Raw genomic sequence first — 16,577 nt, forward strand, 5'->3', positions numbered from 1 at the left:
CTGTTAGCTTTGGAATTGTCGTTTATTAATATCAAAGTTCGGCATGTCGAGAAAATATGTGCTGTTGAGCTGTTGCTTGGGGGAAACGTTGGTTTCAGCCAGAGAACTAACCGGGGATGTGAATTTTTCGCTTCTGTCTTTCTGCATCATTCCCTGTCTTCTTGTCCACAGTGGTCCTCAGGCATTCATGACACAGGGTTGGGGAGGCACTTACCAGACGTGGCAGCAGCCCGGGCAGCAAGTTCCAAGTAAGTGTGTCTCGAATGCAGAACCGGCATGGAGGGAGGACTTAAAGCAGAATAATATATGATTCCAAAAGGAAATACTTCTTCACACGGTGCAGAATTAATGTAGAGAATTTCCTACCACAGGAACCTGTAGTGGCCTCTAACTGAGGTGGGTTTAAAAAGGATTAGCCTATTCATGGTTCTTTTGTTTCTGCCCCCCACCCAAAATGGAGCCTCCATGGTCAGTAGCAGTACCTTCAAGTGCTGGGGACAGATGGCATGGCCATCTCTTTTGTGCCTGCTTATGAACCTGCTAATTTGGCAAAGAGGCACCTTTTTAATGTGGTGATTCTCTATTTAGCAGGGGGAGAGTAACTGGCCCTATCCACCCCCAGCACAGTACTTGCAGTGACTGTTGCTGGTATCTATCTTAGGTTTCTTTTTAGATTGTGAGCCTTTTGGGGACAAGGATCCATCTTATTTATTTATTATTTCTCTGTGTAAACCGCCCTGAGCCATTTTTGGAAGGGCGGTATAGAAATCAAATAAATAATAATAATAATAACAACAACCACCACCTTCAGAGATATCTGGCTGTCTGGGCTGTACAGGGTGAGCTTAAGAGCTATTCTATACATGACATAGATTGAGGCTGTACAGTTCTGGGCTCTGCCACGTAGACTACAGGATGGGGGTTGTCAGATTTATTTATTTTTCCAGTGCTCCCGCACATAAAAAGCTCCCTGCCTGAAGAAAATAGGCACATCTATAGAGAGGAACTTTCCCGAGGTGTATCTCTGGTATTTTTAATACACGCAAGAAGCATGGAGAAGGTGTGTGCACACGCACTGCTGTCTGAAGCCGTGCAGTCTAGAATTTGTACCACCTCCGTGTGCAAAAACGCATCAATGGCTCTCTGGTGGACCTTGGTCTGCATCAAAGCAATTCTTTACTTTTAGGCGACCAACAGGGGCCTAGCGAAGGGTGCTCCTCTTAGGGTGCCAAGCTCAGAGCCAGAAGTATTGCCGGTGAGAACCCGGCCCCCGAGAAAACTTGTTGGCCTCATCTCTGTTCAGAGAACTCACCACTGCCAACTGTGAGCCATGATAGCTATGCAGGGCTTCCATCTTCAGGGGCATTTGAACTCCAATACCAGGTGCCAGGAGCAAAGAGGGGCAAGCCTCCTGTCCCGCGTGTGAGCGCCTAAAGATGTTTGGCCACTATTGGGAGCAGGACGTTCGGCGCGCTGGCCTCGATCCAAGCCGTCCTCCGTCCTCCTGGTAGAATGCCACTCTGGTGCGTTAGGTATGCTGCCTCTTTGTAAGGCCCGAAGGAGCTTTACTCAGAAGGTAGATAAACAGGAGGAGAAGGTAGATAAACAGGTCCTAAGGAGCTTTACTCAGAAGGTAGATAAACAGGAGTGGCTATGTAGTGTAAATATGCACGAGCAGGGGGTTGGAGTAGAAGACCTCCAGGTACCCTCCTAACTCTAAAATTCTATGCCTGCAGCCTTAGGACAATTTTTTACATTCTTGAGCTGGAAGGGTAGGCCTAACTCTTAAACCCACACTCTTGTTAGAAGCTACACATTTAACATTGCTACTCTTCACAGCTCGGGGGAGAGGGGTGTGTGTGTTGTGTTGTGTTGTGTTGTGTTCGTTCATTCGTTCCCCTTTTTTGCCTGTCAGTCACCTAAAAACTCCAGATACCCGTTTGTTTGTTTTAAAAAGCAATGACTCCTCTTGGCACAGGATGTCTGTAGCAGCAGGTCCAGAGCGCCCGAGCCCTGCTGGTGATGGAAGGGGGAGGGTTTGCCTGTCCTCTCGGTGTCCCGCTATCCCCCGCCTCTGGCCAGCACACCCTCCGACAGCCCCCGTGGGTGGAGCGAGGCCAGGGACCGTGAAGGGCTTCCAGCCTGGCCTCGCCCAACCCACTTTTCCTGCCGTCGTCTTCTCCTGCTGCAGATCACAACAGTCGGGCCAGGTGGAGCTCACCAACGCATGCGAGGATTATAATTTTATGTTATGTACACTGCCTAGAGATGTATATATCAGGCGGGATAAAAATATGATAAATAAAATAAGCTAGGTAAACCAGCTGATCTCCTACCACCGCCTCATGGTTTGGGGCCCCTCTATTTTAAAAACTCCTTTTTGATTGCAGAGAGCACCCCATTGGACTCTGTTGCACGTGGCTTAAGACCTGCATCTCCCCCTCCTCCATTGCGTCGTGTAGCCAGGGCTGCCTGCCCGCGCTGGGGTTGCCCAGGGCGGCCACGTGATCTCGTCTTTTCCCCGTGCAGCCCACCTTCTGGAGAACCTCGGCGTTCCGTTGTTTATAATGTTTAAAATAGTCCCCGCAAGACTTAAAAAGTGGGTAGCTGAAAGAACAAGACACGGCAGCAAGATGGACATTAAGCAAAGACAAGAAAAGCCGGCTTCTCACCCCTCAAGGTTGAGATGATAGGCGAGTGAGGATACTGGCAGTGTTTGGTAAAACCTCAACTACGGCTAGGTGCTGAGCCCCAGCTCAGGGGAAGAGCATCTGCTTTGCATGCCTGCGGTCCAAAGTTCCATCTCTGGCAGCATCTCCAGGTAGGGCTGGGAGAGACTGCTGCCTGGAAGCTTAGAGAAGCTGCTGCCAGTCTGAGTAGACGATCCTGAGCTACATGGACCAAGGGTCAGACTCGGTATCAAGCAACTTCCTGTGTTACCAGTTGTCAAAGGAAGGGTCTGCATAGCTCCTAGCAGAACCAGATGGGGCCATCGTTCAGTGGAAGAGCCGCCTCTTTACATGCAGAAAGTTCCAGATTGAGTCCCTGGAAGCATCTCTAAGTCAGGCTGGGAAAGATTCCTTTCTGCCACCCTCAAGAGATGCTGCCACTCAGTGTAGACAATACTGAGCTAGATGGACCAATCGACTGACAGATTGACAGATGATTTCTATTTATTTTATTTTATTTTATTTTATTTTTTACATTTTATATCCCACTCCCCCTCCAAGGAGGCCAGAGCAGTGCACTACATACTTGAGTTTCTCCTCACAACTACCCTGTGAAGTAGGTTAGGTTGAAAGGGAAGTGACTGGCCCAGAGTCACCCAGCAAGCCTCATGGCTGAATGGGGATTTGAACCTGGGTCTCCCCGGTCCTAGTCCAGCACTCTAACCACTGCACCACCCTGGCTCTTGATGATGTGCTCCAGAATAAAGGATTATAGTAATCACCGCATTCTACAAAATGCAAAATTATTTTATTTATGTACTTTTAACGTCTGTATATTTATTTGTATACCACCCTTCATGAAAGTGACTCAGGGCCGTTTACATTAAAATAAAAAAACACATAATGAAACCATTAAAATCAAAGAACTTTTGAGCCAGATTAAAATTAAGACGAGATACCATTAAAAGCCAAGCTAAAAAGGTGGGTCTTTAAGGCCTCCAAGGAAGATAATCCTCTTACATCCACAGGGAACAACCACCCAAGGGTTGTTCTGAGAAGGCCCAGTTCTGGCTTGCCACCAGATGAGTTGGTGGCACCTGAAGACAGATCCCTCCTGATGATCTTAATGAGTGGTGGGGATCTTGTAGAGAAAGCCACTCTCTCAGGTAACCCAGACTCAAGCCATTCTGCGACTGAAAGCTAATAACCAGCACTTTGTACTTTGCCCGGAAACATGTCGGCAGCCAGTGTGACTGTTTAAGAACAGGCATCATGGGTCTCTCCGGGATCCCCCAGACACCGCTCTGGCTGCCGCCTTTTGGACTAACGGAAGTTTCCAAACTCCGGACAAAGGAAGCCCTAAATAGAGCACGTTGCCTTTGTCCAACCTGGAGGTGACCAGCTGGTGTGCCCCCGTTTCCAGGTCATTCTCTCAAGGAGCGGGCAGCGTTGTCGAATCGATCGCAGCTGGTCAAGAGCGCTCCTGACCACCGCCTCAACCTGAGCCACCAGCTCCGAGAGCACGCCCAAGCGAATTGTCCCGATTTTACTGTCGCTCACAGTGTTTGGGTTGACCTTGGTGCACACAGTGTAGACGCTTCTGCGCTCTCGCCATTTCTGCAGCAAGCTACCAAGTCTGACCCCAGCCCCAGTTCAGATGTGTGAACCGCAGGAGAGAATTTGGGAGCCAGGCTCAGCAATAACCGGCCCTCTCCTTCCTCCCCCCATCTGCCTGAGAGAGGTGGGGCAGTATGAGCCTGTCCATCTCCACCCCCCAGCCCCCACACGCATGTCCTCTCGATTTTAATTACTTCCCCACCTTCAATAACTTAGCCAGCGAGGGAGAAAACGCTTTGCCTTGAGACACGGTTTTTCCACAGGCCTTTCAGCCTGCCGTGGAATAAAAGGCATTGAAGAGAGAGAGGGACCCCTTTGTTGGCCTTCGCGGAAAGAGCCGTCAAGCTGGCCCTGACCCTTGCAAGGCGGGTTCCTGACTTCTCGCTCGGCTCCGGCCTTTTAACTACCTCTCCCGGCTGCCCTGTCCGCTCTCCCCTCCACCCACTTCACACTTCCAGCGTATTGTCCCTTCCATATTTCCCAGCTGGTCCCGCTTCAAAAGCTCTGCAGCCTCCAGTGCAAAGGGGTGGCGTTTCCACGGTCAAAGGGGGCGCTTGCTTCCGGGCATTTTTGCCTTGCCTCCGCTAAATACACACGGCTCTTCTTATGTCGACAACTACCCTTTCTTGCCTGGCATCTTTCCCTCTCCCCATATCTCAATCAATATTCCAGACTGAGTGTGCGATGTGACTTCCCTCTCAAGTTCTGGAATTCCGCTTCAGAATTTGAAGACCCCCACAGTCACGTGAAGTCCAAGGAGGCACACGTGCAAGCATGTAGTCTTCACAGATCCAGTTCAGACTTATTTGCCAGCTTCTGACTCAGGAAGCAACCTCAGGGTCGGAACATAAGGAGCAGTATATAAATATCCGACCACAAGGCAGAATTTCTTGTGCATTTGAGGAAGTACATTAACTGACCCCCAAGATTCACTGGGGACAAATGGTGAACACAGTGCGTGCCAGGATCAGTTAAGACATAGGAAGCTGCCTTCTACTGAGTCAGACCCTTGGTCCATCTTGCTCAGTATTGTCAACACAAACTGGCATTGGCTTCTCCGAGGATAGAGGCAGGAGTCTCTCTCAGCCCTGTCTGGAGATGTTGCCAGGGAGGGAACTTGGAACCTTCTGCATGTAAGCATACAGGTGGAACCCTGTTGATGATTAAAATATCCCTTTATTTATTGTTTAAATGATTTGGCATACAGGTGGACCTCATCATCCAGAGTTTCACATATCCGCGGTCAGACCATGTGCACCCAACCTCAGTATACACCGATCGGGAAAGGGTTAAAGCCCATGTTTCTGTGGTTCATAGGTGGCCAGAAATTACCCCCTAGGTCATTTCCAGCCACCATTTTGTTTAGTGGAGCCATTTTGTGGCTCTTGCTTGTAGGGGTAGTGGATAAAAATGGCAGGGTTTTTGGAGCATTGCTGGACAGCTGGAAACCTGCAAGGCATGGTACAGCACTTTATTTCTATTATTTCTTCTATTCTTGGCCATTATCAGTCCCTTTTTCGCCTCTAGGAACTTAACCCCCTGATTCCCATTCGCTCAAAGCCTCGTTATCTGCTATTTCGCCATCCACGATTTCAGCTGAGAACAGAAACCCCACAGAAAACGAGGTCCACCTGTATTTATTTACCAGCCAAAACTTGCACATCTGTACAGTTTACAATCAAGCACAATTAAAAACATTAAAACAATTTAAAATGTAAAAACAATGTTAAATTCTATGGGTTTGTTTCTTTGTTTGTTTATTAAACTTCTATATAGCCCAAACTTTCACCTCTGGGCGGTTAACATAAAATAATTAAAACACATATAAAAAGTTAAAACAATGCCACAATTTAAAATCAGCCATAAAATTAAAACAGGCAATTTTAAAAAGCTGGGAAAGCTTGGGTGAAAAGATGGGTTTTCAGATGTTTTTTAAAAATTGCCAGAGATGGGGAGGATCATATCTCATCAGGGAGCGCATTCAACAGTCTCGGGGCAGCGACCGAGAAGGCCCATCTCTGTATAGCCACCAGACGAGTTGGCGGTAACTGGAGAAGGACCTCCTCAGATGACCTCAATGAGCGGTGGTCTAGATCTAGTTGTGCTGGTGCTTTTAAGTACTTGAACATAATATGGCCATATTTGACCAGACACTGGCCTCAATGGTTTTTGATCAGTCAGATGCTCAACCCTGTCCTGAAGGCAGCTTTCGAAATCTCAAAAATCAACGAAGGGCCTGTAAGGAATAAGACCCTAGTCCTTGGAGAGTGGGGAGCATTTCCCAATGCTCTGTCAGTGGGACCATATATTTGCTTCAAGGGATTATAGGGGTTTTTGTTTTTTTACATAGAAGCAGAGAAAGCTGCCATATACTGAGTCAGGCCATTGGTCCAACAAACTCAATAGTGTTGACACTGACTGGCAGCGGCTTCACCAAGGCAGGAATCTCTCTCAGCCCTGTCTTGGAAGGAAGGGAGGGAACTTGGAACCTTCTTCTGCTCTTCCCAGAGCGGCTCCATCCCCTGAGGGGAAGATCTTCCAGTGCTCACACTTCTAGTTTTCCTTTCATATGCAACCGGGGCAGACCCTGCTTAGCTATGGGGACAAGTCGTGCTTGCTACCACGCAGTAACCTGTCCTCTAGCCCCGATCCCTCACTTTCTCCACAGCCGTTTCCTTTCCACTCCTATTGGTTTTCCTGTGGTGCCTTGAAGAGGGGAAGGAGCAGCTTGGATCCCTTGGTGCCTGTTAACATACTTCCCACGGACCTTTCAGAGACTGATCGAGAGGATCGGCATCCTTGGGAGGTGGGAGGGGTCCGTGCCTTTCTGCCTAATTTGCATGGTTCGGGCGTGCTTCCCCGAGTCTCATTTGGGGGCCTTTCCCTGTTTGTGTTCAGGTCAGCAGAGTCAGCAGCAGAACAACCAACCCGACTACAGCAAGGCATGGGAAGACTATTACAAGAAACAGAGTGAGTAGACCCTGTGGCCGTGGTTGTGGCGAGCACCTCAAACCCCCATCCCTGCAAGAGGATTGCCAGCGAGCCCCGTTTCCACAGATCTTCCTCCGTTCTTCTCTCCCCCCTCCCCCCCCCCGCCTCACTTCCAGTCGGCATAGGGACAGAAGATGCTGCCTGTACAAAGCCAGGCCACTGATCCATCCAGCACAGGATCGTGGGTGTGTGAACCATGGCCTGCATTAACCATGGTGGTGTAGTGCATCTGTACCAAGATGGGGAAGGCAGTTTTCCCATCTTCCCAGCCTCTCTGCTCACAAGGGGAGAAGCTGGTCTCTCTGACCACCCACTTACTAAGGGTGTGTACAGAACTGGCGGGAGGAGGTTCGGAGGCGGGGGGGGGAGCATACCTTTAAGAGCGGGGGAGGGTGCCCTTACTCCTCCCACCACGTTTCTCCCTCCGGCACTCCCTTGAATAAGTCCCCGTTGGGGCGGCAGTGTACCTCTCGGCCCGGAAGTTAAAGGAAGTACCGTTAAAGGAAGTGTGCATGCCGCACTTGTGTGCACATGCTGCATTTGCATGCACGTCGGGCGGGCGAGCATGACGTGCGCATGCATGTACCCCGGGTACTTCCTTTAACCCCCAGCTGAGGAGGGCACTAGGGCGGCGAGGAGGTATGCTGCCACCCCAAAGAAGACTTATTCAGTGGCACTCCAGAGGGGGAAATGCGGCGGGAGGGGTAAGGGCACTCTCCTCCACCCTTAAAGGTATCCCCGTCTCCCCCCCCACACCCCGACCACTGCCGCCTTCAACCCGGCAGAACCACCAGTTGATCGAATCTTTTCGGAGTCCCATAAAGGGTCTCCGGACTGGTTCCGTGCGCATCCCAACCATGTACAAGGGCAGGACTCTGCTCAGCCAGCCAAACCACGGCTTCACTTCACTGAGATCTTAACTAGAGCAAAGCAGCAAACCGCCATTAGAGCTAACCATGGTCAAGCACTGCCTTGTATTTGGAAGGGCAGACTGAGTGGGTGGCTGCTGCCTTCCTTGCTCCCTCTGAAATGTTGTTTTTCCTCCTCCCTCCTGCCAGGTCACGCTGCCACGGCTGCTTCTCAAGCAAGCTCCCAGCCAGACTACACGATGGCCTGGGCAGAGTATTACAGACAGCAAGCTGCTTATTACGGGCAGACATTAGGGCAAGCTCAGGCCCACAGCCAGGTGGGTATTCTCTTCTCCGTATCTTAGTTCACACACCAGCTCTGACACTGGAGAGAGACTCCAGGTTCAAATCTCCACCCAACCGTGAACCACTCAGTCATAAAGTTCACTGAATGACTTTGGAACAGTCACTACTCTCAGCCTGACCTACCTCATGGGGTGGTTGTGAAGATAAAATGGGTGGGAGGATCTTTGGAAGGAAAAGCAGGTTAGAAATGCAAGTAATAAGTCACGTTCTCTGATGGGCTGGTCCTTGTTTAAATCATCCTTGCAAACAGATCTAGAGATCCCTAGTCCACCTCTCTTAATTGTTTGCATTAGATTAGTAGCCTGAAATGGAGCACACTCTGTTGGTGAACATTTTGTGCCTGGTCCAAGAAGCTGTTCTTCACTCACTGCATAGAGTGAAGGACATCTCAACAGCTAAATGTTTTGGGATGAAACAGGCCATTTCGAGTGTTTCACACTTGAAACAGCACACCCTTTTAAAAGGCCTGTTTCAAGCTCAGAGCAGAACAACTCTGTTTCGATCAAAACAGTTCGACATTCTGAGTGCCATTTTGGAGGGCTATCTTTCCCTTACTGATTAGTTTTTTGGCGCTCGATTCTGATTGGCTTGCAATCTCCGTGCTGTGTGGTTGGCTTGTTGTACAAATCAAGTGTTGTTATGGGCAGTTGGCTGGGAGGAGGGCAGGGGGAACACAAAAGAAGGGAGGCAGAAAGAGCCCTTATAGTGTGCCTTTCTTGAAGATGATACATCAGGACAGGAGGAAGGAAGGTTTGATTTTGTTATTTTCTTTTCTCAGCGCAGAGCAGAATATGCTGTGCTGTTGCTGCTATAACTATCTCGTTTTGCTGGATCTCAGATTGACAAAGGCAGAATTTGGATGCCTGCCCTGAACCTTCCTTGAGTTGTGGTTGGTTGGTTTGTGAGATAGTGCTGTGGCAAGAAATGGACAGTGGCAGCTCTCTGCACTGTGTGGTTTTTCTTGGTGATTGCTGCAATGAGCTGTATGTCTGGCCTTGAGACTAACATGTGTGTTATATCTGCTCTGCAGATAGCCTAGTTGATCTTAGAGCTATGCTTGCCACTAAGTAAGGGTGCTGCTGTGGCAGCTGTTGCAATGCTAGGAAGTACCGTAAGGAGTCATAATTGTGTGTGAGAGAGCAACTTGCGCCAGTGTCTTGTTGCCCCACAGGCACTGTGGCTGGCAGTGGATTCTGGGTCAGTGATTCTTTTGGGGCCATTCTTTGGACTGGATTTGAAATGTGTGTTTTGTGTTGGGAGGGACAGATTAGCTTTTACTGTGTGCTGCTGCAGTGTTTTTCAAGGCAAGGTTTCAAAATGCATTGCAAATTGCAATGCAAAACTTGTGTGTGCACTCTGTGTGTGCGGTCTATTCTGGCCATAGGGAACAATGGGGAAACCCAAAACACTCCATTGTTCCCATGGACCCCATTCAGAACCCCCTGCCTTTCCCCATTGCCAGAAACTAAAGCGTGCAAAACCAGAAAGATTCTCCAGATTTGTTTGGATTTTGCTCTGGGTATAGATTCAGCTTTTCTTGGCACATTATTTTGTATGCACTTAATGCAGCATTCAGGCAGTGGATGGCTAGAAATGGCTGTTTCTCAGGAAGCTGCACACAATGGCAGTCTTGGTTCAGCATCTCTGGGCTCCCGTGGACTTGTGCTGTGCACAGGTGTTCCTATACCTGTTGATTGGAGAAGGGGGGAGTTTTTCACATGGAGCATGAATGGTGTGGTGGGAAGGTTACCCTCTTGGGCCAGGGGGGCAATTCCTGGCTTGGGACACATTGAGCAGCTTGCAGGAAACAGACCCATCTTGGCCTGATCCAGCATTGCTCCTCTTAGTGGTTCCTAAAAGGATTAGAGACACTTATGGAGTTATCAGTAGCCACAACAGCTAAATCTGCTGCTTGATATATTTAAATATAAATATGGTGGTTCTGTTTAGTTGTCATGACTGACTGTGGCTTCTAAGCCTTTCCTCCGTGGATTTTTCTAATCCTTTACAAAATATTTTTCAAAGCCCTACCGCCACAAAACATTCATATTCTGCTTTTCAACAAGCTGATCTAAGTAGACTACATAGAAAAATAAATAGTAGTAGTACTGGTTCCTTCTCTCAAAAGGGCTCGCAGTCTAAAAGGAAATATAAGGCAGACACCAGCAACCACTGGAGGGATGCTGTGCTGGGGTGGGAGAGGGCCAGTTGCTCTCCCCCTGCTAAATACAGGCTCAGTCTGCAGGGGATCAGGCCAAGATGGCTGCCTGTCATTCAGCCTCCAGTTTCCCACGCCGGCCATTTGGGCGCTTCAAGAAAGCCCACCAGCAGGACATCAGAGTAGTCCTCTTTCATCGTCCACCCCCACCACCCCAGCCTCTGATCCTCAGAGGAGCCCCATCTCTGCATGGGGAGATCTCACTTCAGAATACCAGTTGCTGCATAGGTTGTTACCTTCCCACCCCTGCTTGCGGGCTTTCCGTGCAGTTGACCATGGCTGGAAACGGGATGCCCGGTGAGGTGGACTTCCTTGGTTTGATCCATTAGGGCAGGGATTCTCGCTTGGGTGACAATTCCCGTCATCCCCAGCCACAATGGCTGAAGTCTGGGGGTGATGGGAGCTGTAGTCCACAAACATAAGAGCAGCCCTGCTGGATCAGGCCCAAGGAGGCCCATGTAGTCCAGCATCCTGTTTTGCACAGTGGCCCACCAGATGCCTCTTGAGAAGCCCACAGGCAGGAGTTGAGGCCATGCCCTCTCTCCTGCTGCTGCTCCCCTGCAACTGGTATTGCAGGCACTCAAATCTGGGCACTCAAGTCTGAGAATCCTTGAGTTAGGATTATTCTTATATTCTAGATTTGGATTGGAAATGTTTAACTTTTCTTTTTCTTTTTTCTCTCTCCCCCCGCCCCCTGTGCAGGAGCAGTAGAACAATGATCTTCGTTACTTTTTTCTTGACCCAGCTCCCCTTTCTTTCTCTTTCTCTCTCTTTCTCTCTCTCTCTCACTCTTCGAATCATTGTGGAAGCAAACCTTTTTGTAACAGAGGTTTCTAGATTTGCAAATTTTGATGAAGACTCTTCGTTGTTTTTTTTGTGAAACACTAGTTAGAATAATTATACTGAACTTTTTCTAAGAATCAGGAACAATTAGTAATGTACTAAACTTTATGGACATGTTGGGTAATTTTTGTTCAATTGCTCTTTTTTTCTTTTTGGTTTCCAAATTTGTAAGAAAAAAAAGAGAGAAAACTTAAGTGGAACTCCGTGATCTTTTTTTTGTTTTGTTTTTTGCTTTTTTTTTTTGTTGGAGAGAAGCCAGAGAACAGCCGACATCAAACATACCCCAGAGCGGAGACATTTCAAGAAGTGTTTTTTTGTGTATGTGCATTTCCCCCCACCCCCTTACGTTTTTAATTTTAAAATCTTTTCTGTTGTAACAGAAAAAGGCTTGGAAGTCTTAGGTGGTATGTAACAAATTCTAAAAAAAAAAAAAATGAAATTTTTAAAAACAGTATTTAAATATTCTTAAATATGTAAATTCATTAAATATATTACTTCTAATTTCTTGTTCCTTGGCTGTCTTTTTTGATTTTATTGCATTTTTTAAAAAATAAACTGAACTATGGTATGTATTGTAATTAATTATGTGAATTCTTTATCAAGACAGTTGCTGTTTTTGCTGTCAGGCTGGTTATTGTGGGGGGGATTTTGTAGGGGCTGTATAATTTCTAGAGATCTAAAGGGGTAATATAAAAACAATGTGTTAATTTTTTAGCGATACTATTTTTCTTTCCATGTCTCCATTATTGGTTGCATTTGTGTATCTAAGACCTCCAAGCTTGTCTAAAAATAAACAAACAAAATACTTTTTGTCTATTTCAGAAATAAATACTGTTATTTTTAATATTAAGATGAAACTGCTATTAGTACCTTTAACAAACACTGTGGAACATTAAATCATATAAAATAGTAGTAACTATTTTTTAATTCCAGGGTGTGTGTTTGCTTTTTTCCATTTTTTGTTTTTTGTTTTTAAGTATTTTCTTATCTTAATATTTGTCAAAATTTACCTAGAGAAATAAAAATGAAATCTAGTATTAACCACAGGTATGCGCTAAATAATTTTTTGATTTAATAAAAGGGATAATATGGTTTCCAATGTTTACTGTAGTGTTTTCTTGTACAGATAACAGTGTATTTTTAAAGGAGAAAAAAACGGAAGTAAAGCTATTTTTTCTTGACATTTTTAATTGACCTGCGGGACATTCCGTTTTGAAATGTACTGAACTGTTCTAGGTCCTTTTTTCCCTTATTTCTTTATATGCTTGAAATGTCTAACTATAAAAGAAACACAATTGGATAATGTCGAGCATGATGTGTTTTAAACAAAAAAAACTGTTCTTTTTATTTGACTGACAGTTGCATTTTACACTCTCTCTATAATAAAAAATTTCCACAAGGTAACTTGTGGGCTAAGTATTAAGTCTGTTTAATCACTGCTCTTCTTGAAAGTTACCGTGTCAACGCAGCATTGAAGCTCACACACACTCAGCATAGCTTCTCGGGATGGCTTGCATGAGAAAAATGAATGGAGATAGATATATAATTTTTTTTTTAAGGTTTACTGTAGCGGCTGGTAATTCCATTGTAACTTGAGCAAGAGCCTTTTCTTCTCTCTTGAACTCCATTAAATGTCACGTCAAAGTGTCTCTTAAAAGCACGGCAAGGTGCTATAACAATCCCTGTGCAAGGAAGTCTCCTAAAGGGAAGCGTTCTTTAAGTGGAAGGTTCGCCTTTCTCTGCGATCATACAAGTGTTTCTATTGCACAGAACGGGAGTTGGCGTCGTTCAGTGTCCCCTCAACCCACTCCCCTCTCATACCCCCAAACTTTGTGCTCTGAACTTTAAAAAAAAAAAAAATTCTTCCCAAATTCTTACCACCTTTGGGGGAAGGAGTTGTGTCAGAACCAGGCCTGACAAGGCTAGAGTTTTTCCCTTTTTCAGAAGCTTATACTTTATACAATTGGTATATTGTGGGCATCTGTGTTCCCTCTAAGGCGTGCACATGTGTGCGTGCTCACAAGGTTTTTTATGTCCGCTCAGTTAACTTTAGATCCCGCCCAGGTTGAATCGGGAAGCCCCCATTCTGAATGCACGTGTGCACACACTCCCGAGAACAAAACTCATTCCTTGCAGAAATGGGGGGAAGAATAGAGAGCACGCTGGTGTGCATCCTCCTCCTTTACTTTTGCAAACTTTTTTTTTTTACTAGTCGCTCCCAATCCATATCTGGTCATATCCTGTGATTTTTCATTGTGAAACCCGCAATCTCGGCTCCTGACCCACCCTCTTACCTCCCCACACCCTGGCATCTGCTAGAGAGGTTTTTTAAAATATATGAGGACCCCATCTGCAAAAGTGGCAACCCGGAGGCCTGTTGAAAGCCGGAAGAGAAAGGGGGATATGGCATCTCTTAAATACACCTCCAGAGAATCGAGACAGGCGCGCATGAAAGATGGGATGGTAAAAGCCACTTGGGCAGAGAAGAGGGGAGAAAATGCAAGCAGGAGAGAAGGTATAAATGCTGATGATGGGATGGGAATTAGGGAGGGGCATTATTGAGAAGACTTGCTTCTAATTCATCTTCCGAGCTCTGTGCCAAAAGAGCATTTGGCGTGGTTCTCAGGGAGCAATTGTGTGATAATGAACCCTAAGGTGTCCCTTAATTGAAGACAGAGTATTGTTGTTCATCAGACCGAGAGCCATAAATGGCACAGGAGAGAAGGCGAGAGGATGCATTTTCTTAAATGTATCTGTAAGTACAGACCAGAGTGACTCCCTAGTGCAATGTTCATAATATGAATTATGGAGCTCCACTCTCTGATGCAGCCTTCCCCCACCCGCTTAATATCGCGTGGGTGGGGCTACGGAGTTTGCAAGGCCTCTCTGCCACTGGGCCAGCCATTAAGGATGGCGCCTTGCGAAGCTGGGTTTTTCGTCAGCAGTCTGGTGTCGAGGAAGAAGTCTTAAGTGCTTGAAATGTTACCAAATCTAGCATCGATTTTTCTCGTTTTTTTTTTTGTCTCCCACGTTAGAGCTGTGGCGTTGTCAGGGAAAAGGACTCTGGATGCCAGAAACGAACCCGCGCTGGCGCTTGCTGCCACTTTCCAGCAGTGCGGGCCAGTTACGGAGCAAAGCATCTCTCCTTACCAGAATTGTTTGCGCTCTCTCCCCCACTATGCATTTGTCCATTGGCTGGAGACTATATTTAGCCCTGGAGCTGAACTTCAGCCTTTTCGCTTGGATAGTGTTCTCCCAGAGTAAACGGACGAGGGTGTCGTCTTCAGTAAGAGCAAATGCGCTTGCCGGGTCAGGCCAGAAGTCCATCTAGTCTGCTTCTAGCAGGAACCAGGCAGAAGCTTCTGGAAAGCACACAAACATAAGAGCATAGGCAGCTGCCATATACTGAGTCACACCCTTGGTCCATCTAGCTCAGTATTGTCTACCCAGACTGGCAGCGGCTTCTCCAAGGCTGCAGGCAGGAGTCTCTCTCATCCCTATCTTGGAGATGCTGCCAGGGAGGGAACTTAGGACCTTCTGCTCTTCCCAGAGCAGCCCCATTCCCAAAGGGGAATTCTTTACAGTGCTCATGCATGTGGTCTCCCATTCAAATGCAAACCAGGGTGGACCCTGCTTAGCAAACGGCACAATTCACCCTTGCTACTGCAAGACCAGCTCTTCTCTTTTCTATGCCATAGGATAGACTCTTAAGAGCTGTGGGGCATCTAGTCCAACACCCTGCTCACAGCAGGACCCCTAGAGCCCAAGATTCCTCTGCCCCACCTCTTTTGAAACTCTCCAGTGAGGGAGAGGTCTTCTGTCCTATTGTTGAGCTGCTCATAACATTAAGAAGTTTATGCTAATGTTCTACCATGACATGATGTTAGCCGATTAGCTGTTAGCTGGAGAGGAGAGCTGGTCTGGTGGTAGCAAGCATGACGTGTCGCCTGAGCTAAGCAGGGTCCGCCCTAGTTGCATATGAATGGGAGACTAGAAGTGTGAGCACTGCAAGATATTCCCCAGGGATGGAGCCATTCTGGGAAGAGCATCTAAGGTTCCAGGTTCCCTCCCTGGCAGCATCTCCAAGATAGGGCTGAGAAAGACTCCTGCCTGCAACTTTGGAGAAGCCGCTGCCAGTCTGTGAAGACAATCCTGAGCTAGATAGACCAATGGTCGGAGAAACTGAAGTATGTAGTACACCACTCTGGGCTCCTTGAGGAAGAGCGGGATATAAATGTAATTAATTAATTAATTAATTAATTAATAAGATGTGCTTTCCACCATCTTGGTTGCCCTCCCTTGAACCCTGGAACCCCTTCCAGTTTATCAACATCCTTAACATGCTATCTCTGTGAGATATTGGGGAAACTCTGGGGGTCCCAAGTGCCCAGACCCCCACACCTTCCCCCCCCCGCCACTCCACTGGTCCCGTCTTCTCTTGCAGTATATTTATCAGTGGAACCAGTTCCATTGAATAATCGAGGAGGAGGAAGCTTTGATTTCAAAGTTTATCAAATACTATTAATACAAAAACAATAATCCTTGAAAGCCTACAGGTTAGGGGTGTTTTGTTTTTGCTTTCCCCCCCTTTTTTTGGGGGGGGAGCAGTATTAAAATGATGATTTGGTCTCTTCTGTTCTTTTGTAGATTTTCCACTAGTGAATTGGGTACATTTGGTAATTCCTGCTGTAGAAAAGCTCTCTCAGAAACCGCTCCTATTGTTTTGACTTCCACGTTCTTTGAATTTTCCACTGCTAAGTTCAGAGTCTTTGTTCCATTTTCTTTAATAGATTTCTTTTTTGCCATTCCTCTTGCAAAGAGCAACGAAATGCCTGTCACTGTAGCATGCAATTCTGCTTTGTTATCAAGAAATGCCGATTAATGTAAATTGTTTCATCTAATTACAGGTTTATCCGGTTACTTTATTTTTATTTAGATTTTTTTTCCCCTATTTCAAGGCTAAGTAGAAAATCTAAAGCGCTAGGTAGGTATGATCCAACCAGACCTGAGCACCCTTAAGCATGC

At 46.8% G+C, this 16,577-nt stretch overlaps 1 protein-coding gene across 2 annotated transcripts in view; it reads left to right on the top strand.

The window, feature by feature from the left end:
• The window catches only part of FUBP3 (far upstream element binding protein 3), a 70,425-nt gene extending 57,450 nt beyond the window's left edge, over positions 1 to 12,975 (top strand). For both annotated transcript variants that reach the window (XM_053282579.1, XM_053282580.1), the window contains 4 exons: positions 172 to 248; positions 7,185 to 7,256; positions 8,336 to 8,463; positions 11,412 to 12,975. In XM_053282579.1, coding sequence (XP_053138554.1) covers positions 172 to 248; positions 7,185 to 7,256; positions 8,336 to 8,463; positions 11,412 to 11,420 — 286 coding nt within the window. In that variant the 3' untranslated portion in view covers positions 11,421 to 12,975. The remainder of the gene's footprint in view (positions 1 to 171; positions 249 to 7,184; positions 7,257 to 8,335; positions 8,464 to 11,411) is intronic.
• Positions 12,976 to 16,577: the final 3,602 nt, after the last annotated feature.

This window comes from Hemicordylus capensis, chromosome 17, assembly GCF_027244095.1.
Source record: "Hemicordylus capensis ecotype Gifberg chromosome 17, rHemCap1.1.pri, whole genome shotgun sequence".
In the NCBI taxonomy this organism is placed as follows: domain Eukaryota; kingdom Metazoa; phylum Chordata; class Lepidosauria; order Squamata; family Cordylidae; genus Hemicordylus; species Hemicordylus capensis.